General features: G+C 45.0%; 1 protein-coding gene across 4 annotated transcripts in view; it reads right to left on the minus strand.

Moving 5' to 3' along the window:
* Positions 1 to 24,521, minus strand: part of HLCS (holocarboxylase synthetase) — a 215,374-nt gene that overhangs the window by 946 nt on the left and 189,907 nt on the right. For all 4 annotated transcript variants that reach the window (XM_025293769.3, XM_025293775.3, XM_025293760.3 and 1 more), the window contains exons 7-10: positions 6,916 to 6,983; positions 5,234 to 5,394; positions 3,570 to 3,684; positions 1,149 to 1,362 (exon numbers count right to left, since the gene is read on the minus strand). In XM_025293769.3, coding sequence (XP_025149554.3) covers positions 1,149 to 1,362; positions 3,570 to 3,684; positions 5,234 to 5,394; positions 6,916 to 6,983 — 558 coding nt within the window. The remainder of the gene's footprint in view (positions 1 to 1,148; positions 1,363 to 3,569; positions 3,685 to 5,233; positions 5,395 to 6,915; positions 6,984 to 24,521) is intronic.

The raw sequence follows: 24,521 nt of genomic DNA on the forward strand, positions 1-24,521 counted from the left end.
CCTCAGTGTGCGTGTGCACACTCTTTTATGGGGGGTGGAGGGGGGTTCCTGATATTTAAAAATAAGTTGTAGGCATCATGACACTTTAAATATTTCAGCAAGTATAAGAATAATCTTCTTAAATCCAGAATATCATTATCACTCTCAAGAAATGTGATCTTGATACATTATTGATTATCTGTCCCTGTGCAAAAGTCCCCATCATCCCATTAATATCTTCTGTGGGTACTCTCCCTTCCAGGATCTGATTATGAATCTCATATTGCATTCAGCTGTCATGCCTCGTGAGTCTTCTTTAATCTCAAAAATCTCCTACCTTCTCTTTGTTTCTAAGACCTTGACATTGCTAAAAGGTAGAGGCCACTATTGGTCAACATCAGTACTTTTCAAACTAAGATCCCTGAAAGCTTGCTGGAGCCCTTGTTAAAACAGGAGTGCTGGGCCCCAGCCCCAGGGGAGGAGTCAAGAATTTGCATTTCTGCATGTTCATTACCATATGTAAAATAGACAGCCTAGTGGGAAACTGCTCTATAACACAGGGAGCTCAACATGGTGCTCGGTGACAATCTAGAGGGTCGGGGGTGGGAGGGAGGTTCAAGAGGGAGGGGACATATGTATACCTGTGGGATACATAGGTATGCATACAACATGAATGTTGTACGGGAGGAACCAGCACAACATTGCAAAGCAATTATCCTCCAAATAAAAAATTTTTAATTAAAGAAACAGAAATCAGTAAAGGAGAAAAATAGAATTTGAACACAGAAAAAAAAAAAAAAAAGTGTGTTTCTAACTAAGTTCTCAGGTAAGGCTGAGGCTGGGAGATCTCCCTTTGAAAATGATAGTTACCGAGAATGTTCCCCAATTTAAGATTTGCCTGATGCCTCACAATCAGATTCGGTTTAAACACACACTGGAGCAGGAAAGTCTTCAGTGATGCAATGTCTTTCCCAGCGCGTCCCACCTGGAGGCACGGGATTGCCCGTTCGTCCCCATTCTTGGTGACGCTCACTCAAGGTGGTATCCCCCAGGTTTATCCATCAGTCAAAGAGGATTACCCAGACCTGTGTTTATTTTCTCGCTTTAAGATGTTAAACTATTGCCTTAGTAAAGGGATTTTAAGAGGATGCAGACAAGCCAGCACTGACCTGTGTACCCAGTATTTATAGTAGAGAGGAAGAACACCGTTGGGCCCCTGGTCCTGAAACACGTCAATCAGCTTCTCCAGCACGGTCACTGTTCGGGCGATGAGACAGTCGGCTCTCAGGGGCTGTAACTCTGCCCCGTGTTCCTTATTGTATTCTGTGATGAGATCATTGATGCATATGGTAGGGTTGCTGTTCGTCACATTAAATCCACAGCCTGAACGGAGAGAAACGATGGACAAGATGAGCAGCTCAACCTACTGAGACATCACACGTCTCTCTCGACCGCCTGGATAAAGTTACAGCTTTTACGCTCAACTTGCTGCTTCCTTGTCCTCATTTCGAGTTTTTTTTTTTTGTCTCTGGCCAATTAGAGAAGGACTTATATCTCAGAGTCCATCTTTCTTTTTTATCCTTCCCTTACTATCCTCATCAAACCAGAGCCATTCCAAATGTATTACACATTAGTTGGAAAAGAAAAAGAAGCAAGTCACATTGGATTCAATTAAGCAGAAAGGGATGAACAGGACAAAACAGAGTTGCTTCTTAAATGATACCTCCTGTGGTCTAGCCAAGAATTGGAGCTCAGTGCTGAACCAGATATAAAATAAAATCTCTTGTTTCTTTTTCTACTTGAATAACAGAACACATGCTTGAAAATAAAGAATTTTATTCAGGTCTTAAGGAATAAACTCTGGATTCAGAGACTTCCAACCTCGATCATGGCATAACCCCAAACACATCTTTTAATGCTTTATCCTTGCAAGTCTTTGGTGCTAGGGTTACGTTGTTGGCAGAGGGCCAACCCACGTTCAGTGGCTCTTTCACAGGCCCCTAAACCAAGGCTTCAGGAGAGAGTTACCGGCTTATCTCTGTTGTTACTTAACACCGCTGTTCTCTGCCGGCTGGGGGTGAGGGGGGTCTTCAGAAAAGCTGAGACTTAGTTTTCAGCAGGGCCCTGAATCAGCCTCAAAGAGGGCTTCAATAAGAAGTGAAATACTGCAAGAACTAGGCAAGTGAGCCGACCATCTTTCCAGGGCCTCTGAGAAGAAAAGTTCCCAAATACTTGTCTTAGATAGAATAATAACATTCATAACAACAGTACTTTTTGATAAATGTTCTGAGCTGTTTTCGGTATGAAGGGAAGGCTTGGCTGGCCCAAGGTTATTATTATTATTTTTTTAATATACTGGCTACTAAAATACAAACCAGTGTAAATGACACCTGGGAAAAAACAAACAACTACAAAGCAGGGAAGACTTTGCAGTCGTTCGTTTGTGCTTTCACCAGCAACAGACACAACAGCGGAAGTACCTGTGCCGGTACACGGCATTCACCTAAGCGTCTGCAGCACTGAAAAAACTCGTGTGTACCCAGAAAGTGCACGGTCCTGGGAAAAGAGCCACATGGACTGCTGTCAGCTTAGGCTGTGTAGGACCAGCAGGCGCCACTGATACTGACTTCTTGAATCTTTCCCCAAAGATGCCCTCTGTGCCCGCTGCTCACCTCCCACAGCCTTGAGACATCAATAAAAGCTATGGATTCTATCAGAAGAAAGTTTCGTTTCCCCCTCACTGTCAGAGAGTTCCTCAGCTCCCTGAAGCCATCATTTGTCCCTATTCAGAACCTCTGTATCCAACCCAGTTACTCATTTACACATGGGAGACGGAGCTTGGAGGGGAGGAAATACCTTCCCTCGAATAACACTGCCAGTTGGCAGCAGCGCTGGAAACACACGCCGTGTCTTCTCTGGCTGGCACTTCCCACACACCATCACACGTTTTCTGTCCACTGCTGATTTCTGAACCCCACTCCAGTTCCTTTGGGCATTAGGGAGAAGGTGATGCTTGGATGATCAGGGACACCTAGGAACTTCTCGAACTGCTTCTGAATCCACCCCCTTGACTAATGAGGATGTGCTGAGGTGAAACGGGGAATCTTTACCTCACCCTGACCAGCCTGGAGTGTCTTCTGAAGGTCAAAAAGAAGGCAACTTTTCCATGGCCTGGGAAGGTCAGATTAAGAATGCAAGGACACCCATCCTTGAAATCAACTTTTCTTTTCTTATTACCAAGCAACGAAGTGGATATTTTCATCATGTCTAATTCAACAAGAAGCGGGAGTGTAGAGAGGTGTAAGAAAATGCCTGTTTGATGAGATACCCATGTGGTGGTTTCCACGGCCAGAGGTACAAACGCTAAACTCTCTGAAAGGCTTTCTACCCACCTGGCCTGTTCTGCATACATATTGTGTTCTGTAAGTCAAAGCTCAAAGAAAAAGAAATCCCAGATGATAATCCACTCCCCTCAATGGAGCCATGTGTGAGCCATTTTATTTCTATAATCTAAAAATTATAGAATTATAGAACTAATTAAGAGGACTATTAATCTAAAAATTCTGGGGGTAAGGGCTTTAAGAACTTACCAATAAGTATATAGAATGTTTCTCCCATAAGTGTTGAGTTAACCAAAACTCCACCAAGCTTCATGAGGTCACTGTAATAAATATCATTGGGCCACTTCACTCGCAAATTGATGTCCTAAAAGGAGAATCTGCGAATTAATCAAGCAGTCTCAAGACACAAAGGGACCGGGAGAGGTCGTCCAACTTAAAAAAGAAAACACAAAGATGAGCAGAATATTCTAGAAACGGGCGGGAATGGGGAGTCTCGTGCTCTCTTCTTTTTCAGACAGCCGATCACCTCTTTGGAGCAATACTTGGAGTATTAAAGTTCCCCACGGGGCTAGAGGAAGGAGACCTAAAGAACACAGGAATCTCAGTCTCCTCTCCCTCATCACTGTGTACCGCCATCAGAAACACTCTGAAGACACCCATCTTGGGAATTAAATTGATTATCCCAAGATCCATAACCACAGCACAGGGGACCATCATGTGCTAGGGAGGAGGGTGGGGGGTGGGGGTGGGGGTGGGGCTTAAGGCAGGGAACAATACTCTTGGGGGCTCTTTTTCCTTAAGGAGCTCCTGCTCCAGAGTGAAGGATGGCCCTGAACCAACCAGAGTCAGGCAGAAATGTCTTGAGTAGAACGCTATGGAGATACACAGGAGCAACGCATTTTACTGAGTCATATCACATCATGTATGGATGTGAGAGTCGGACTATAAAGAAAGCTGAGCACCGAAGAATTGATGCTTTTGAACTGTGGTGATGGCGAAGACTCTTGAGAGTCCCTTGGACTGCAAGGAGGTCCAACCAGTCCATCCTAAAGGAGATCAGTCCTGGGTGTTCATTGGAAGGACTGATGCTGAAGCTGAAGCTCCAATACTGTGGCCACCTGATGTGAAGAGCTGACTCACTGGAAAAGACCCTGATGCTGGGAAAGATTGAAGGCAGGAGGAGAAGGGGACGACAGAGGATGAGATGGCTGGATGGCATCATCAACTCAATGGGCATGAGTGTGGGTAGATTCCAGGAGTTGGTGATGGACAGGGAGGCCTGGTGTGCTGCGGTCCATGGGGTTGCAAAGAGTCAGACACAAATGAGCGACTGAACTGAACTGACTGATTAGAGGATACTGAGTTTATTAGTCTCCATGAAGTGCCAGCGGTCAACCTGGGTAACAGAAACAGAGCGGTCCAGTGGCCTGGGCAAGGCTGCCTGTGCCCTCTGGGGAATGGCCCGAGAGTAGACACTGCCTTGAACTGGGCCGCCTGGAACCCCACCGCCTGCCATGACTGTGAAGTTGAGGCACACAGACTGGGTGCCTGAGGTTTGTTTAGGCCTATAAAAAAGTCTTTTCACCAGAAAACACCACGGATAGACTCATCCAGTCCAATGTGCTTCAGTCAAAAAGAAAGAAAAGGAAAAGAAAGGCCTGCCTTTACTAGGACACTGGACAGATCTCTCAACAGCACAGAAGGGAAATTCTGGGAAACGAACACATTCCAGCAAGCCCGAAGCTGCTATCAAACGCTTTTAAAACTCTAGGAGCTCTCTGCTGCCAGCTTTACAAAAAGCAGGCTGAGGCTCCATGCACAGCAGTCATTCAGACACACACACACGCTCCAAACACGCCTAAACAGAGATGTGCATGCATGGCAGGGGTGTATCAGTGATGAACTGCACATACCTGGTACCCAGGGATGGATCTTACCGCCTCTACGACGGCCAGGGACATCAGATGCTGGACAAACGGAATCCTCTGTCCCAGCGGGGATCTCAGCGGGATGCAGACCAGCAGGGTGGAAAGGGCGCATCCCAAGGGGCTCAGCCAAGCATTCTTTCCCCGCCCTGGAACACAAGCCCCGTCAGGAAACTGGCCAGCCTGCCCTGTGAGCAGACTGAGGTGCACATAATGCCAGAAAAAATGTGGAGGGCTCAGAAACACAAATGGAGGATCTGTCCCGCTGGAACAAGCCGGGACTGATGAAAATGCCTGGAGATTCTGGGGTTAACTCAACAATAGAGAAGCTGTTTAAAATCTGAAGCTCTGTGGCTGAACAAGTTCCCGATAATTAGCATAATGTTCTGCCTCATATCATCCATGCTTTGATGATTCAAAGTCTTACACAGTGTCTGAACCTCACTCTCGGTTTAATTCTCACCATATGGCAACGCAGGCAGAAACAGAGACAGTGGGGAAACTGGACCGAACCTACACTGATCCAGGAGAGGTCCTGGAAGCCACGTTTTTTAGAAGTGATCTCAATTGTGATGGTCTCACAAAACCATTGAATTGTACACTTTAAGTGGGGGGACTGGATGGTATATGACTTACAGCTTGCTGTTATTTATTTAATTTTTAAAGGAAGCTGAATTTGAAAAATGATTCCTGATATTAACCCTTGAGTTAATTTTCTTAAAAAAGAAGTTGAGGAAATAAAATAAAAGAGAGAGTATACCTCTCTCAAAAGAGAGGTATAACATAATTTCTTCCCTGGCTCTTTGTTTTGTTTTTTTTTTAAACTACCTTATTGAGCACCACAGCCTCGAATAATTTTTTTTTTCTTTCTTTGAGTTATGTTCAAAAGACATGCTCAGGAGAAAGAAGTGGAAACAGTGCATTTCTCATTTCATTGCTTCTTCTGGACAAGGTATAAGAGCCTCTGAGAGTTAAAAGTTGGGGGTCTGCCTGGTACCTGCTGGGGGTGGGGAGGGGCAGGGGACAGTGGCCCACGTATGACCCCTGAGCAGGAATAATCTGCTTGCAGCTGGACCCCAAGTGGATTCTGGGAGGATGTGGGCTCCTGCCTCTGAAGGTCAGCAGCAGGTGGAAGCTCTGGACAGCCCTGTGCTCCTTGGTGGGCTCTCTGTGAATAGGCACTGCCCACTGATCGAGGGCCCACTCCACGCAAACTGTAGTGCCAGCCAGGGTGGGGGCTGGCAGATGAAAGACATGTGACACTCGGTCTAGACACGGAAGGCACCTCCCAGAGAACCTTCGGGAAAATAAATGTCTCTCTAACATAGTTATTATTCACAAACGGCAACGCGTTTGTGACACGAACAGCAATGTGTCAGGAAGAGGAATTTACAAGATGTAGGTAAAAGAACGTTAAAACAATCACAGGCAGTTGTCAAGTGATTTAATAAACATCTTGGTTTGAGGGTACACTTGAATTCTACTGAAGTTCAGTCTTCTAATCAATTTCCCTTCCTCTTCCTCCATTTTAGGGCAATGTGAAAACAAACAACTTCTGACTTGAGTCATCTCGATGATCAGCACATGCAATCAATTGGCTCTCTGGCCACGAGAGAGTCACAGATTTTAGAAAACAAAAACAACAGAAACAGTAACAAAAGATGACTGACCTTTGCCCTGCGTCTGGCGGACTGCGATGGCTATTAAACCCATTTCCTGCGGCATCTCAAACATCAACCTGCAAACGATGGGAAAGACCGGTGAGCCAGAACTGGGACAGGACGTGGGAGCCTCCAGCTCAAGGTGGGGGACGCTGCTTGCTTCCATTCGCCAAAGTGTCAGTAAGGAAGGGCCGTCTTCCGGGTGTCAAGGGATACTGAGCCCATTCCCAGCTTCTGGAGTGAGAATGATGGGAAAGGGATGCAGGAAACACCATTTAATAAGGAAAAAAAGGTGGACTCGGGGGTGGGGCATGTGTACCTGCCCAAGCTATCATTCAGTTTATCCAAGACATTGTTAGGTTATATTTCTTCAGAATATCCTATCAAATTCCTCCTTCCCCCGGTGGTGTCCCCTTCTGCGAGTGACAACTAGCAATTCCTGACATTTGTTTCTACTTAGGGCGTGTTTCTGTCTGCACACTGGAGCATAATCATAACAGAAGTTTCTGATTATTCAGAAAACTAATATGGTGGCAATAAAGCCGTTTAAAAGACACACTATCCCCCGAGAACTAATTATGTTTTAACTGTAGTAAATAAACCTACACCTTCTGAGAACTCAGGAGAACCTTGGATCCTTTTAGGCTTGAGTTCTGCTTTTAAAATGGTTTTTATTTAAAAGAATACAAACTTCCCTTTGGGGGAAGGGTAGAAATGTGCACTGCATCTCCAGCAAAAGAGTCAACATAAACTTTTTTTTCCCCCCCAAGAAAAGGGAAGCGGGGGTGGGGGGGAGACCCTCACTCTGAGAATTTCCTCCCAGCTCCATTCTACCTATTTAACTCACACTGGGAATGTTTTCCTCTGCATTCCCAGGAAATGAGCAGGCAGAGCTCTCGTTGCGTGCTAAGTCGCTTCAGTCGTGTCTGCCTCTTTGCGACCCCATGGACTGTAGCCCGCCAGGCTCCTCTGTCCCTGGGATTCTCCAGGCAAGAATCCTGGAGTGGGTTGCCGCGCCCTTCTCTAGGAGATCTTCCCAACCCAGGGATCGAACCTGTCGTCTCTTGCACTGGCAGGCGGGTTCTTTTCCACTAGTGCCACCTGGGAAGCCCCCTAGCTCTCAGTAGGACTTGTTAAACAAAGTAAAAAATCAGACCCATCAGTGCAGCCGCCAGGATGTCTCTGAAATACTTTCTGGGCGTGAGGGGAGTAGCAAGGGCGGAGGTGACAGCGAGGTGGTACTCTGTTCCGAGGGTGGGTTCCAGAGCATCCCTGCGCTGAGAAGAGGGACCACGCTCAGAAAGCACTTCCTCCTCTGTCTGGCTCGGGGAACGGAGTGGAGCATTAGACACAGTGAGAGAAGTAGAACACTTAAAGGCCAAAACACCCAGAGCGCCTCTCTGTGACCCTGGCGGGCAGAGCCTCGTAGTGTCCAGGCGCGGTGAGGGGGAGCCCTTGGCTGGCTAAGAAGAGCCTGGCCACCTGGGGCAAGGGCCGGGCCGGGCCGACAGGCACAGGGCATGCCAGAGAGCAGGCAGCCCCCTTGTCTGGGTGCCAAGCCCACTTCCATCTCACATGAAATACAGCTCCAGAGGTATTTCTCTTGGACACCATGAATGACCCATTGAGATCGGCTCTGCTTATACACTGCTGGGCTCCAAGAATAAAGCGTCCTTTTCTTGCGTGGAAAATCCGAAGAAGGAAGCTTTGTCCACGCGGAGAGATAACATTGTCTTCTCTGGCTCAGCAGAGACCCAGCCACCTTCGCCTGGGCTCCGAAGGCTGCTGGTCTCTGGGGTAGGGGGGCAACACCTAACGAAGTTTTCTATGCAAAGGGGATGGGGGGGTGATTTTGCACGTGTGAGTAGATTGCAAAGGCTCTTTCCATCTTGGATGTTCTGTAAATAAACAGGTAGATGGTAGACAGTCACGTCTAGAGCCAGCCACGGTGATGGTGGAATTAGGCGTGGGGAGGTGGGAAGGTTCAGAAACCAAACACAGGCTTCCAGAACAAAGAAAAATGATGAAGGGAACATACGCACTAAACTGCTGGAGGCTTGGCAACAGTGCACAGGGCATATTGATGAGAAGACTGAGCTTGTGAAACTGAAGGCCAAGAGGAAATTCTGCGAGGAGGGAAACAATGAATGGGGCGGGTGGGGGAATGGGGAATGCTTAGTTTGAGCCAGGTGAAGACGGCTAGGTTTATTTGTGTGATCTGAGATAGCTCTGGGGGCAGAACCACACGGCTCACGGTCCACAAAGAAGCATTTATGAACTTTGGCAAAATGGAAAATTTGCATCTCCGAAGGTGGAGTCGCTAGGTTGCTTTAGCAGAAAGGAGACACCCTAAATGCATTTCTAACCCAAGCTGATGTCGTTCTGACAAAAGGAAATAGAAAAAGGGGGGGAAGGCGGGGAGCAGGTTACATAACAACACCTCCCCACCTCTGTGGTTTTTTTCTTTGTTGGAAAAGACTGTTTAGTAAACGGTTCCTGTGATCAGCAGCCAGGGGCAGGCACTGGGTACCACCAGGACACGGGAGGAGACTGCTCTGTTTTGGTACACTTCCCTTCTAGCTCAGTGGTAAAGAATCCTCCTGCCAATTCAGAAGACGCAGGTTTGGTCCCCGGGGCGGGAAGATCCCCGGGAGAAGGAAATGGCAATCTACTCCAGTATGCTTGCCTAGGAGGTCCCATGGGCAGAGGAGCCCGGTGGGTTATCCTCCACGGGGTCACTAGAGAGTCAGACACGACTTAGCGACTAAACAACAGCAGCTTCGGGCTGAAATACGCAGAGCCCCAAGGCTCACCTGGCAAACAGGACAGGGCCGGGGACACCTTGTTACTAAGGACATCGCAGTTCCCACTGCATGCTCTGCCAACCAGAACCCCCTGAATGTCACGTGGGCAGTTCCCACTGCATGCTCTGCCAACCAGAACACCCTGAATGTCACGTGGCTGTGGGAATAAGTTTCAATATTTAAAACTAACCTAGAAGACAGACCAGTATAAGCTAGTGAAAGTTTAGAGTGAACAGAAGTTTATATTCAGAGTCCAATCAATCCACTTTGAGGATTCAAACCTAAAGACATAGTCCATACTCACCACAGTGCTATAAAAGTGAAAATTTGGAAAAAACGTAAGAGTTCACTAGGGAAATGAGGTCGGTGGAATAATCTGCAGTCATCATAAATGATAATTATGAAGATTACATAACAACACAGAAAAATGCTTGCAATAAATTTTCAATTTTAAAAAACAGGATATGAAACCTACATACACTTTTACCCCAACTATGTAAAATTCACAGAAAAGTGAGGGAGGGAGATTTGACAAAAGAATAATTGTGGCTATATTAGGATGATTTTATTTTTTAAACTTTCTTTAAGGTGACTGCTTACCTGTTTTTTTTAAAAATTATTTTATTTTTAATTAGAGGATAATTGCTTTACAGTTTGTGTTGGTTTCTGCCGTACAACATGAATCAGCCACAGGTACACACCTGTCCCCTCCCTCTTGAACCTCCCTCCCACCTCCCACCTCATCCCACCCCTCTAGGTTGTCACCGGGCACCAGGTTGAGCTCCCTGTATTACACGCAACTTCCCGTTAGCTATCTATCTTACATATGGTAATGTATATATATCAGTGCTACGTTCTCAGTTCATCCCACCCTCTCCTTTCCCCACTGTATTCCTGCCTTGCAAATAGGTTCATCAGTACCATTTTTCCAGATTCCATATATGTGTGTTAATATACAACATTTGTTTTTCTCATTCCACCTCACTAGAAGTGACTCAAATTCGTTTCTTTTTATGGCTGAGTGACATTCCATTACATATATATACACACACCACAACTTCTTTATCCATTGATGACTGCTTGCATTTAATTTGAAAAGTATTTTTGAAAAATTTGGGGGAAAGAAGCATGATTTTTATGTTTAGATATAATATTTGTTGGCAACCCACTCCAGTATTCTTGCCTGGAGAATCCCATGGACAGAGGAGCCTGGAGGGCTACTATCCACTGGGTCTCAAAGAGTCAGACACAACTGAAATGACTTAGCACACATTCATAATATTTGTAAATATGTCAAAGAATAGGACTAAAAGACCTGCTTTAAAAATAAGATAACAGTCACCTGTAGCATCCATTTTACTACAACCAATGAATAAGACCTTATTTAATTTGTAACTAAAGAGCAGAAATTCTTAAAACCAGTCTATTCATATGCAATGGGACCCTTAAAATCTTTATACCTTCTCACCCAGTGACTATATCCCTAAGATTGAATTCTAAGGAGTATTCAGACAGGGAAACAATAATTAAGGGACACAGCTATTTCATCACAGCATTGCACAGTGAAAAAAATCATAAATAGTACAAACAGTCCACAATAGAGGAAAGAAAAAAAAACATAGTATCCCCAACATGAAAAAATATCATAAAGCCATCAGTGATACAGGCAAATGTCCGCTGAACACCATTAGAAGATTTACAGAGTGCGGAGATTCCTACATGCAGCATGATTCCACAGGTGCTTTAAAATATACTTCTAAAAATTATTAGGAAATATACCAAAATATTAGCTGTGGTTACTTCAAGTTATGAGTGTAGTTACTGGAAAAACACAGGAAAGTACAAAGCAGAAAAGTCATCCAAAGAAGTCCTTCTTAGAAATGTATATTCTTCTATACTTTTCATCTTAAAAATACGACACACACACATACACACACACAATATTTTATACAAAATATTTTCTGATGATTGGAAGGATTGCTCATTTTGGATCTTCTTTCTTTCTTATTTATTTTTGGCTACACCAACCAGGGAACTCATGCCCTACGCAGTGAAAGCAGAATCTTAACCAATGGACCACTAGGGAAGTCCCTGAACTCTTAAAATGAAGTAGATATTCAGTTATGGACATTTTTATTTTGTTGGTAATAAAAAAAAAAGGCTTAAAAACAACATCATGATATGATCCCACCTATGTAAGCTATGTATTCCTATGTGCATTCTTAGACAAATACAGGACACCTATTAACATTGGCTACCTCCAGAAGGCGGATGTAGAATTATATCATGGTTTTAGTTTCTTCATTGTGCTCTTCTGTGTAATCTCTGGGAGTTAAGATTCCAAGTGGTTTTTAGTTTCATTATATTTGTCCGAATTTTCCACTATTTCTATACTTGGAGTGCATTCATTTCATCATCAGGAAAAAAAAAAATGGTTTTTCAAATGTAGTGCATTGGGAACACCAACCATTATATCTGAGCATCACTGTTTTTTAAAAAAAGTTCAAAAGCTAAAATTTAAGGATTTTTTAAAAAAGTTTCACTCTAAAAGTACAATCAATTTTTTAAAAAGTTGCCTTCTATTCAAGAATGCACAGTATCGCTTTTGGAAAGAAAATGAATAGTGTTTTCTGCTCCCAAGAACATGTATACTGGAGCAAGGAGGGTGATAGGGCTCTGACATGCACAGGGAGATGGTCTAGGGTGAAAGATGCTGGACCCTGGACCAGCGACTTCAGAACAGAGAGCTAGGCATTTGGGGGCCAAGCGGAGACCAGCAGTCCCAGAGGAGCACAGTGTTATCCAGGGACCAGGGGGTTATTGCTCCTGGCAAGATAGGAAAAGTTCCAGGGGAACTTGAGACATGTCACGGCAGAGGTAACCCAGGAAATGGTACAGGTCCGGATTTGAACCCCAGTGTTGACATGAACTAACATGGAGTGACGGGCTCCTCCTCTCTCCATCTCTCAGTCACCTAGGAAACGGAACACCTGGCGCGGTCTCAGACTCCCTAAGAACGAAGCGTGAAGATACACAAGATGCTCCGTCACAGCGTCAGTGCTTAAAGCATCACTTTCTCTTGATTGTAGATCCCAGAACTTCTTACTTCCAGCACAGAGGAAGGCTTCGCATTTCCTCCTCTTGGGGTAAGGAGGGTGGTCAAGGAGAAGGAGAGGAGAAGAAGGGGTAGAACACGTCTGTTTTTGGACCGTTCACAAAGTCTAGAGGTAACGTCTCTTCCCCGAACCTCTCGCCCCCTCTCCCATCTCTCTTACACACACATACTAACCTGATCTGAAGCCTGGCTAAAAAGCGTTTAGATTAACACTTAACAGCTGGGTTGCAAAAAATCTTCATTTCCAGTTTGAGGGACTCCGAACTCACTTAGCAAAGGTATAAACGGTTGGTTGAACTAGCTATTTGACTTTTTAAAGATAATACGTTTTTAGGTTATTGCTTTTAGAGATAACACATTTGTATGTTACTGCTTACAAATAATTGTGGTCAGTGACACACACAGGCACAGCAGTGTTACTACTGTAGTTCTTCTGTTATCTTCTGGGTTTGACATTTAAAGCTACCCATCATCAATCTGCCTTTCTGGAATGCTGTTAAAGAAGTAAGCTCTAGATCATTTTCCCTTAGCCGTGTTTGGTGTATAATATAACAGGGGGAGCACTTATTTCAGTTAGAGGCAAAGTGGGAATGTGGACTGCCCAAGAGTAGAACCATCACGCCTCCCCTGGGTGCGCCCCAGAAGCAGAGGCCCCACCTGTCCTCCTGTTGAAGGATGTCTGGGGTCAGCTGCTCTGGTAGGCTTCCATATCTCCTAGCATCCCAGGCACTCATAGGTTTTCATCTCATCTTCTCCCTTTCCAACCTCATACAGAGCAGCATCTACTCTACTGCCAAATCACTTAACTGCTCATGGGGAAGGCGTCCTGTGGACTCAGCTTTCAGACTGAGGCACCTTTCTAGTCCATCAAGCATTTATTGTCTTTGGTCTGTATTACTCAAGATAAACTCAAACCATTGTTTCTTGCCCCTGATATTGCTCCATAAATACCAGATGTCTGAGCATCACCTCCATGGACAGAGGAGCCTGGCAGGCTACAGTCCATGGGGTCAAAAAGAGAGAGACATGATTTAGCGACTAAACAGCAACAACAGTAACAATTTCACCTGCAACCTTAGACCAATGCTGTTATAGAATTCACAGGGGGCATCCCTGATGGCTCAGTGGTAAAGAATCTGCCTGCAATGCAGGAGATGCAGGTTTGATCCCTGGTTGCAGAAGATCCCCTGGAGGAGGAAATGGCAATATACTCCAGTATTCTTGCCTGGAAGAGTCCATGGACAGAGGAGCCTGACAGGCTATAGTCCATGGAGTAACAAAAAGAGTCGAACATGACTTCATGACTAAACAACAACAACCTCTCAGGCCCAGCTTCCAAGGCAGTCTTGATCCTAGATCCTCAGCATAAAATTGCCACCACACATGGGAACTCAGACCATGTCCTAACCCCTCCACTAGGAGTCCCCAGATCCCAGCAAGCATCTTCTCAACGCTCCTCTCAAGCTGATCAGAGTCCATCATCTTCAACTGGATCCATCATCATGGCTCACTTACCCCAGCAGAGGGCCTTTTGTTTGGAAACGCGGCTGCCATTTCAGAAGATGGACTGACTCATCTTGACCATAAGGAAAGCAGACATCTGGGAATCATTTTCCTGAAGGCACTGTAGACCTTTCAGCTTGGTCACCTGGAATCAATGCTGATTTTCTGCACTACAAGTCACCCTTTACAGGCATTATCTCATCTACGCTTTACAAGTCAGATGAGGACACAGTCTTGGAAAGGCGAAACCACTTCTCTGAGGCCACGGAGCCAGCAAATCAGGGATTCAAGTTCTGGTTGGTTCTAAGGCCCATGATCTTTTGTTCTTCGTTTTGCTTTCAACCTTTTACTTTGAAATAAAACCAGACTCACAGAAAACTTGTGAGGATACTGTATGAAGAACTCCTACCTGCCCTTCACCCAGCATCACCGACTCGATGGACATGAGTTTGGGTAAACTCCAGGAGATGGTGATGGACAGGGAAGCCTGGTGTGCTGCAGTCCATGGGGTCACTGAGAGTCAGACACGACTGAGTGACTGAACTGAACTGAACTTCACCCAGCACCCAGATTTCCCAAATGTTGACTTTTGTACCACATAGGATACTCCATAGTCTGTCCATAATTGTTTTTTCCAAACTATGTGAGAGTAAGTTGCAGCCATAATGTCTCTTTATCCCTATATTCTTCGGTGTATCTTTCCGAAAAAGTAAGGGTATGATTTAACATTAATCAACATACAATGATCAAAATCAAGAACTTAACATTGGTACAACACTGTTATCGAACTCGGGGATCAGCAAACTTTTTTCTGTAAAGACTAGACAGTAAATATCATATAGTCTTTTGTGAGCCATACTGTTTCCATGACAACTATTCAACCCTTCTGTCTAAGCACAAAAGCAACTATACACAACATGTAAATACACCTGGCTGTGTTTCGATGAAATTGTACTGACACAGAAATCTGAATTTCCTATAATGCTTGTGTCACAATCTAGAATTTATTTTAATTAATAGACTTTATTTTTTGAGTGGCTTTAGGTTTATTAAAAAAAAAAAAAAATCAGGGACTTCCCTGGTGGTCCAGTAGTTAGGACTCCGAGCTCCCACCGCAGGGGACACCGGTTGAATCCCTGGTTGGGGAACTAAGATCCTGCACACCACACAGTGTGACCAAAACAACAACAACAACAAGACCCTAAAGAATGAAAGAAAGACTGAGCAGAATGCACAGGGTTCCATATACTCCCTCAACCTCACCCCAACGGGTTTCCCTATAATTAACATCTTATGTCAGCGTGGTGCATCTACTATCATTGTGGCTGTCGTTCAGTCACTCAGGCATGTCCGACTCTTTGCAACCACGTGGACTGCAGCACTCCAGGCTCCCCTGTCCTTCACTATCTCCTGCAGTTTGCTCAAATTCACGTCTTGGGTCGATGATGCCATCTCGTCCTCTGTCGCCCCCTTCTCCTCTTGCCCTCAGTCTCTTCCAGCACCAGGATCTTAGCGACTAAACAACCACCACCTTCTCAATGCCCTGTGTCAGGAAGCACCTGGTGTTGCCGGCCCCTGGTGTGTTACCGTTGGCCCACTTGGGTAAGGTGAGGTGTGCTAGGGGGTTTCCACTGCCAAGCTGCCAGTTTCCCACTGTAGTTAATTAAGTACTTGTGGGGAGACGAATATCCCATTTCCCATGAAATTTAATCTACTAGTCTTAGCATCCGTAGATGATGATTTTACTCACATCAGTTATTTATTGGATGCTGCTAAAGAATGGTTTCTCTGACTCCATCATTTCCTCCAGGTGTACTTGTTGCAAGCTACTATAAGGAAGAGCTTTTTCTTCTCCTCGCACATGCTTTTCTTTCTTCCTTTCTTTCTAGCAGTGTGAACTTGGGAGTCTTCTTTATTCCGTAGATTTTTCTATCATTGTTTATTTTCATGCCCCTATTATCCCAGATTTGGCAAGTAGAAGCTTCTTCAAGCTGATGTCTGTCTGCTGCTGACAAGGCCCTGTCATCTTTCAGCACTTCCTTATTTTTTGGCAATAAGAAGAGGTTCCACACCCATCCTGAACTTTCCCAGGACCAGCCCAGGAACTGGCCTTTTCTCCAAGGAGCTATGGTTCCTTTTAGAGGAGAATGGTGTTCAAAAAACAAATCTGGGTGTTAGGAAAGAACAAAAAAGTGCATATGTTTCCTTCCTTTTTTTCCATCTGTCCAGCCATCTTAAAACCCATGAATTAAAAAAAAACAAAACCCAACACATTAATTGAAAATTCTCAGTTCCAACCCAACAGCACCAGGTCCATTTTACTCTCCTTTATTATTTTATTTCATTTCGTTTTGCCACGCTGAGCAGCGGGTGGGATCCTAGTTCCCCAACCAGGGATGGAAACTGCAGCCCCTGCATTGAAAGCATGGAGTCTTAACCACTGGGCCTCCAGGGAAGTTCCTCTTCTCCCCCTTTCTGTATTTGTAACTTCCTTCTCAAATAATGAGAAATCTGGCTCCCATTATCTCAAATATATTTACTTATTTGCTCAACACTCTGACACTCAGAAAGTGGTTTCAGAATTGCTGACCTGTGCTCCCGTGAAGAACAGACGCACCAGCTAGGCTTCTCCAGGTCTTCTTGTCTTTAGCCTGAGGGTATAGAGTCAGCGACTGTGCTTTAAAGTTCGTAGGCTTTGTTCTTTTTCTTTTACCTGAGCGCAGCTATGTTAGTCTTCAGAAACAAGGTGAGGTTGAACTGCACTTTTGTGTTCCATCACAGGGTCACCCTGCCATTCCTGTTTCTTTATTCTTTAACTTGATCCCAAGAGTTAAAACTGTACAGAAAAGGAAACTCTGAGAAGTGTCACTTTCCTCCCACTTATTCCTTCTACTTAAGTCTTCCCATCAAACTTTCTACAATTAACAATTCAGCTAGTCTTAGTTTCCGGTTAATTGTTCTCGTGATTCTTTCTGAACACAGGAACAGATAATTGCATATTTTTCTTTCTCGTGCTCCCTTACAGAAAGTCACTACTTTGTCAGTGATTATTTTGTTGTGTTTGGCCATGCGGAATCGGATTTTAGTTCCCTGACCAGGGACTGAACCTGTGCCCTTGGACAGAACTGACATCTTTGGGGTGTTGAGTTGTCCTGTCTAGGAGCAGGGAAAGGCTTATATCTGTTCATAGGTATACTTTTTCTGAAAAGTTATGAAAATTTATACTCAAGAGTAAAATCAAAATGGGGTCCTTTTTTAAGAATGGAAATAGTGTCGTCCTAAATATTTAAAAACCAAATACCACCACGCTTGCTCCAAAGTCCATTACGTCTGCGGCGCGTGTCTGCAGAGGTATTCTTCCCTGCTCTATACATGTTCAGTCTCAAATATTCTATTCTTTCCTAACTAAATTTACATAAAGCACTGTAATAAGCAGTTTCCTTGCCTGCAGAGCCAAGTGGCTGCTGAAACATCTGGGCAGACAAAGCAACGTGAAGGTAATGAATTTCTTCCTCTAGAAAGGGAGGCTCCACCCTGCCATTTAAAGGCCCTTCCTGGGCACTGGTTTTTCCACCCCAAGATGGTTGCCATTTCAAGGGTAATTACAAGGAAGAAATCTCTGCCCCTGCCAGCTGGCCCCCAAACCACTGATCCTTTCACCACCCTGCTGCCCTAGATGTCACCCTTCTCCCCTTCTCATGCTCAGACCTCTCTCTGGAGCCTCTCATGCACCCCACCCTGCAGAGAGCAAGCAGCGTGCCAGAGCTTGCTCGACCAGGAAGCTTAGCACCAGCTTAACTCTTCACTCAATGGGACAAGGGGCCTCTTTCTTTAATGCAGGGCTTTGCTCCATGATATGCTGGGTATATCACCCCCATGAACCAAACCTGGTGCAGAGTCCAATTCTAGAACAGATTTTCCTTCAAATGGTCATTTTCCAGCCCCCTGCCTCCCCAATCCCATTTTCTAGCCAACTCTGTTGACCCCTGAGATTGGTTTCTGCTTGGGCTCCTTGCTAGTAGAACATTTTATAGCCTGCTCCCTTACTGAATTCTTAGTTTTATCATTGATTCTCTAAGGTTTCCCAGGTATGCTATCATATCAGCTGCAAGAAGAGATAGTTTTACTTCTCTCTCCATTTTGGTGGCTGTTATTTTCTCATAAAGCCATACTGGGCTCTTTTACAACCCCTGAACTGTAACCTGCCAGGCTCCTCTGTCCATGGGATTTCCCCAGGCAAGAATACTAGAGTGGTTTGCCATCTTCTCCTCCAGGGGATCTTCCCGACCTAGGGATCGAACCAGCGGCTCCTGCTTTGGCAGGCAGACTCTTTACCACTGAGCCACCAGAGAAGCCCTTTCTCAGTTTGTATGCTTCTAATTGACTACTCTTGTCCGTCTGAATTGGCCAACATTTCTAGGATGATGTTAAACAGAAGTGCGGGTTGTTGACTAGAACTGCCCTTGTTCCTGTCTCATTGAGTAGGACACTAGCTTTAGGTCTCAGAGTATCTCACTCCCTCTTTCCCAGCGCTGGGACTCAGTCTCTACTCGCACAGATTCTCCAGAGGGTTCTGGGAGATACCATTTCATCCCTTGTCCCTTCAGGCCCAGGGGTGACAAGGGATTCCCTCTGCAGCATCTCTGGAGACCCTCCACACATAAAGCCTATCACCCCACCTCACCTCCACAAGCTTTCCCATCGCCTCAGCTGGACTCCGTCTGTGGCCCTTGTGACTGCCCGTCCCCACCACGTGCCCAGGGCAGTGGAGGTATAGTATTCTCAACCCTAAGTCATCAGGACACTTGTGCGTGGAGAGGAGAAGGCACACAGATGAAACGTCAGCCTTCCTAGGGTTTGTCCTGAAAACACTCCTCTCCTGGTATCCTTGTCTTCATCCTCTACCTCTTAAAAAGGAAGCGCTTTCTCGGGCTTCCCTGGTGGTCCCGTGGTTAGCAAGCTGCCTGGCAATGCAGAGGACAGTGGTTTGATCCCCGGTTCGGGAGGATCCTGCCTGCCGTGGGGGAACTGAGCCCGTGAGCCACGGCTGCCGAGGCCACGGGCAGCAGCTACTGAAGCCGGGCCCCACAAGAGACGCCACGGCGGTGAAGGCCGCGCGCTGCAACTCGAGAGGCGCTGCTGCTCATCGCAGCGGAGAAAGCCCACAGCCAGCAATCAAGACTCAGTGCAACTCAAACTAGATATTAAAAAAAAAAGAAAAAAGAATTTCCTTGCTTTAAAAATAAAGTGCTTCTCATTTGATAACTTTTGAGTTTCACTGTCCTTTTATTTTGCTGGACATTTCAGAATCAATCTTCTGCATATGTTTATATATGCTTTTCTATTTAAACCTTTTTTTTTTTTTTAAATCTAAAAAACATAGTACCATACCGCTGAAGGTGTTAGGAAACATGCTCAAATAAGGACGGGCTCCAAAGACTGCTCTGCCAACAAAATGCCAGTAAAATCTGAAACCCGGGTTCAGACACACTGGGAGCGTTCCAAAATTTAAAACTTAAAGAACTTCTTTATTCCAGTAAATCAGCTTCCCTGTGAATACCATCAAAATCCTATGCTTTAATGAGTGAGGGAATATCAGAGGAAGGGGTGGAGAAGGAAAGGATTTGGACGAGTATGAAATTTAATTTAAAAACTATTATGAGTTTAATTTCCCCCTCCCCCAACTAAATACATAAATCTTTCCCATGCATTTTCTTTGTTTCCTTTTCCTTTGAAAAAACTTTTTTTAAAGGCATCCTGAACCATCTGAAACAATAACAGAGTACGTCCAACAGGGTGGAGTTTTTAATAATAAATACAGTTACTGGATTCCTATTAATTAAAATGCCATGTTAGATATATGGAAGATATATGCAACGAAACATTACATAATGGTGTGTTCTCATTGAATGTTTAATCAAACCAGGGAGAAAAAGACCTCGGCAGTAAGGATAGTCAGCAACACAAGGCCATGCGGGCCATCTAAGTCCTAGGGACAACAAGAGGCATCAAGAGTAAGGGGGAGATGGCTCACTTCCTGAAGGGTAGAGTCGGGGGACAGAGGACAAGGCACATAAATTGCATTTAAAGATGTGAACACGTGTGGAAACTAAGCTGGCCTTGGTTGGTGGGCACTAGGGCACTGTCACTTCCGCTCCAAGCCCTGATGTAACTCGGGATGCTCTTCTAAGGGCGTCTCCCAGGGCCAGGTGGGACGGGGCACCGTTGTCAGTGAGATCAGTCGCTCAGTCGTGTCTGACTCTTTGCGACCCCATGGACCGCAGCATGTCAGGCCTCCCTGTCCATCATCAACTCCCAGCGTTTACTCAAACTCATGTCCGCTGAGTCAGTGATGCCATCCAACCATTTCGTCCTCTGTCGTCCCCCTCTCCTCCTGTCCTCAGTCTTTCCCAGCATCAGGGTCTTCTCCAAGAGTCAGTTCTTTGCATCAGGTGGCCAGAGTATCAGAGTTTCAGCCAATACTTTTCAGCCAATACCATTTTCATCTTAGCAGAAAACTGGCAATGGAGTGTCTGCCTTTGAGAGAGTGCCAGGCCATTCCAGCTCCAGCACAACCACCATTCAGGGGGCACTTGGTTCGACCAGCCTGAGGGGCTGCTGGAGCAGGGATCCTCTACCACAGTGGGGATCACAGAAAACCCAACGTAGGTGCTTTTGCTGGGGGAGGGGGTGGGCGCATCCCTGGGGTCACCTGTCTATGCCAAGTCCCTGTCCCTGTGCATAAAACTGGGCTTTATCTCTTCACAGGGCCCTGGGAGGAAGGAACGGGTCACCCTGTATGGGCACCCTGAGCAGAGTACCAAGCACACTGCAGTCTTTAGTTAACCACCTGGGATAAGAGATGGACCACTCCCCCGCAGTGAGCCCTCAAGGAGAGCTGGCAACTTGAGCGCTCTGGATTAACACAGGCATTCTCCACCCAAGGTGCTCTCTCATAAGGACATTCTGGAAAAAGAGGAATCATCCGATCTCTCCTTCTTACATCACTGACTGTAAAGAAGATTAAGAGAAAAGACCCTGGAAACACCTGATAAAGCCATCCAGAGCTGCCTAATGCTGGTGCTTATCATCCCCAGGCCAATCAAGGCCAAGACTGGCTGTGCTGAAGACAAGCCCAGAAACCATTTCTGCTGTTATCTAGTTAGTGCAGTTCAGTCACTCAGTCGTGTCCGGCTCTTTGCGACCCCATGGACTGCAGCCCACCAGGCTTCCCTGTCCATCACCAATTCCCGGAGCTTACTCAAATTCATGTCCATCGAGTCAGTGATGCCATCCAACCATCTCATCCTCTGTCATCCCCTTCTCCTCCCGCCTTCAATCTTTCCCAGCATCACGGTCTTTTCAAATGAGTCAGTCCTTCCCATCATCAGGTGGCCAAAGTACTGGAGTTTCAGCTTCAACATCAGTCCTTCCAATGAATATTCAGGACTGATTTCCTTTAGGATGGACTAGTTGGATCTCCTTGCTGTCCAAGGGACTCTCAAGAGTTATCTAGTTAATGGTGCCCATTAACTATGAGGGTTGTCAGGGTTCCCGGTGGATCCTAGCAGCCCGGCGTATATTTCTTTGACTGTTATAGCTCAGCTTGCCTGGAGTTTGGTCACAGGTTTTTCTATTTCCGTTCTGTTGCATGCACTCAACTCTGTCTAGTGAGCTGTTTGGTCATCACGCCCCATAAGACCATGGTATCTCCTAGGGATGGCACTTGGTCTTCCTGAAGCGGTACTGTGCACACGTCCCCTCTGCAACCATCCTAAATGCCTGCACAATGCACCTCGAGGGACACACAAACAGCCGGCCAATCTGCAGGGCACCTCGGACGATGACCCACCACGCCCAGTGACCTGGGTCCACGTGCTGCTGGGACGCATAGCGCAGAGCAAAGCAGCGGAGCATGCGGGACCAGAGTTGGTTCTTCTGCGGATCATGGTATCGACAGAACCTCGGACCTGCTGCTCACGCTGCTCCAGCGAATGACCCTCAGCGAGCCAAGAGCAGTGGGCTGAACTTAGCATCCTAATGAAATGGAGATTGCTGGTGTGCCTCCATGTAATGAAGCTGCCTGGAACTTCTCAGACCGCTTTTTACGATAAGCATTAAAAGGCAACGAGGAAGATGAAAGTTCCCCCTGCAGACCCTGTCTGTAACGGGGGGCTGAGGAGGCCTTCAGGGCGGGGTCTGGGAGAGAGGTTTATGGACTGGGTTACAGTCAGAGGTCATTATAGAAAAGGAGTGTGTTATTAAAAGTATCCTGAAGTTATAAAAACTCAGAGGATTTTTTAGCGAGGATGAATAACGTCTTTGGTAAAGATGAAGTCATGATACTCTGGAGCAGGGGCGGGAGCTCTGATTGCAGTCACCCCTTTTCCTATAAACTGGGGTGCAGCCGGATGCAGTTCTTGCTGGCAGTGGATTTTGTCGTTTTTGCACGGCGGTGTGAGGAGTATATTCTTTGAAAAAGAAAGTTCTAGTGGGTATGAGAGAGTCCCTCCAGTTAGCAAATGAATGCATCGATTGTCCTATTAGAAAAGGGCAACAAAACAGTCCATTTCCTACAGCCATGCACGCCACCTGACATGACCTGCTTTTTCTTCTTAAACACTTACACACCACCTCCTCCAGTAATTGTCAAAAAGAGAATGAAAATGTTGAGTCAGACAACGGTAGTCTGGTGTGGTGGGGAAAAAGTCTTCTAATACAGTTCAACTTCTTACAAATGCATTCAGTTAACTAAAGTATGCTAAAAAAAAATGGGCTTAAACTGCGAAAGTAATTTAAATATTTTGCCTATAACTTTGTCTGTGCCCATCAACAGAGGAAATTCCAATTTAACCTCTGTCCAGATAGTAATCGTAAATTCTAAATTCATGGCGGTTAAATTAATATTTTCCCTTAACAATGGTTAGAGGTATGCAGGATTTTTAATTTATGAAAGTAATCATAGTATATAGGTAGTTTGGAAAACAGAAATGAAAGCTTTAATTATTTATCCTAACAACTATTATTACTTTCCCATATTTTCTAGTCCTTTCACGCATGTACGTTTCAAAGGTTTTAATCTTCTAACTATAATTTATTTTAACTGCTCTGGCCATTTCTCTATATTGTTAGTCCTTCTGTTGATGGATAACATTCCCTGTGATTGTGTACTATTTATTTAATTATAAATTAAATTACTGATTGTGTACTATTCCTATTTGATTATAAATCTTCCAGAGGATGGATTTTCGCATATACCTCACTATTTCTAGATTACTAGAAGTAGGATTATTGGGTCAAAGAATATGATCTTTGATTCCTGATGCCTACTTCCAAATTGCTTTTTGAAAGGATTTTCCAATTTACGTGTCCACCAAGATTTAAAACAAGATTTAAGAGTATCCATACCTGTTTTATTATATCTTTGCCCATCTTGGATAACATTGAAAAACATGGGTTTTTGTTTGGGTTTTGGGTTTTGTTTTTTTAGTGGCTAATTTAGTGGGTGAAAAATGAAGTTCAAGGAATTGTGAAGTAGGGCCCTATGATGTCATCTTGGCTCCTAAAATCAGAGTAAAGACAAAAATAATCGCAATGACATAGTCCGTGTTTGGCTGCTTTTCTCTGAGTCTTATGTTTCTACTCATCCACAAAGAAAGATCCAGAAGGCAGCAGGAATGTTCCAATCTGGTCTGTCAAGACTCAGACAAGCAAGGGGGGCTGTCTGCACTGGAACGAGGGTCAGTCGATGCTGTATAACCCTTCTGGCAAGCCGTCAATTTCTCAGCCTGCAGAACGCTTGTTTCCAGAAGCACAAGATGGTAATTCTGGTGTTCTCTCCATTTAAAAACAGTTACGGAGTCAGCAGAACTGTTGAAGTGGCACTGGCTTGGCTTCTGGTTTTTTTTTTTTTTTTTAAAGCAACGAATTTAGGTGTTGGACAGTGTGCTTTGTAAATAGAATAAAATGAAGTAATAAATTAAGGTGTGCCTTTGTTTGAGCTTGCTTATATTTAAAGTGGGTTAAATATAACTTCTTGGAGATCTTCTGGAACATGAATCATAGTAGAAGAGATTTCACACTGGGAAAAAATAGCAAGGTGTGGGCTTGTCCAAAACAAAATCCATATATACCTTGCTGTGCCTTGGGTAACTCTTAAAAACACTCGATTATAAATAAATTTCAGACATACA

This window comes from Bubalus bubalis, chromosome 1 (assembly GCF_019923935.1).
Source record: "Bubalus bubalis isolate 160015118507 breed Murrah chromosome 1, NDDB_SH_1, whole genome shotgun sequence".
Lineage (NCBI taxonomy): Eukaryota > Metazoa > Chordata > Mammalia > Artiodactyla > Bovidae > Bubalus > Bubalus bubalis.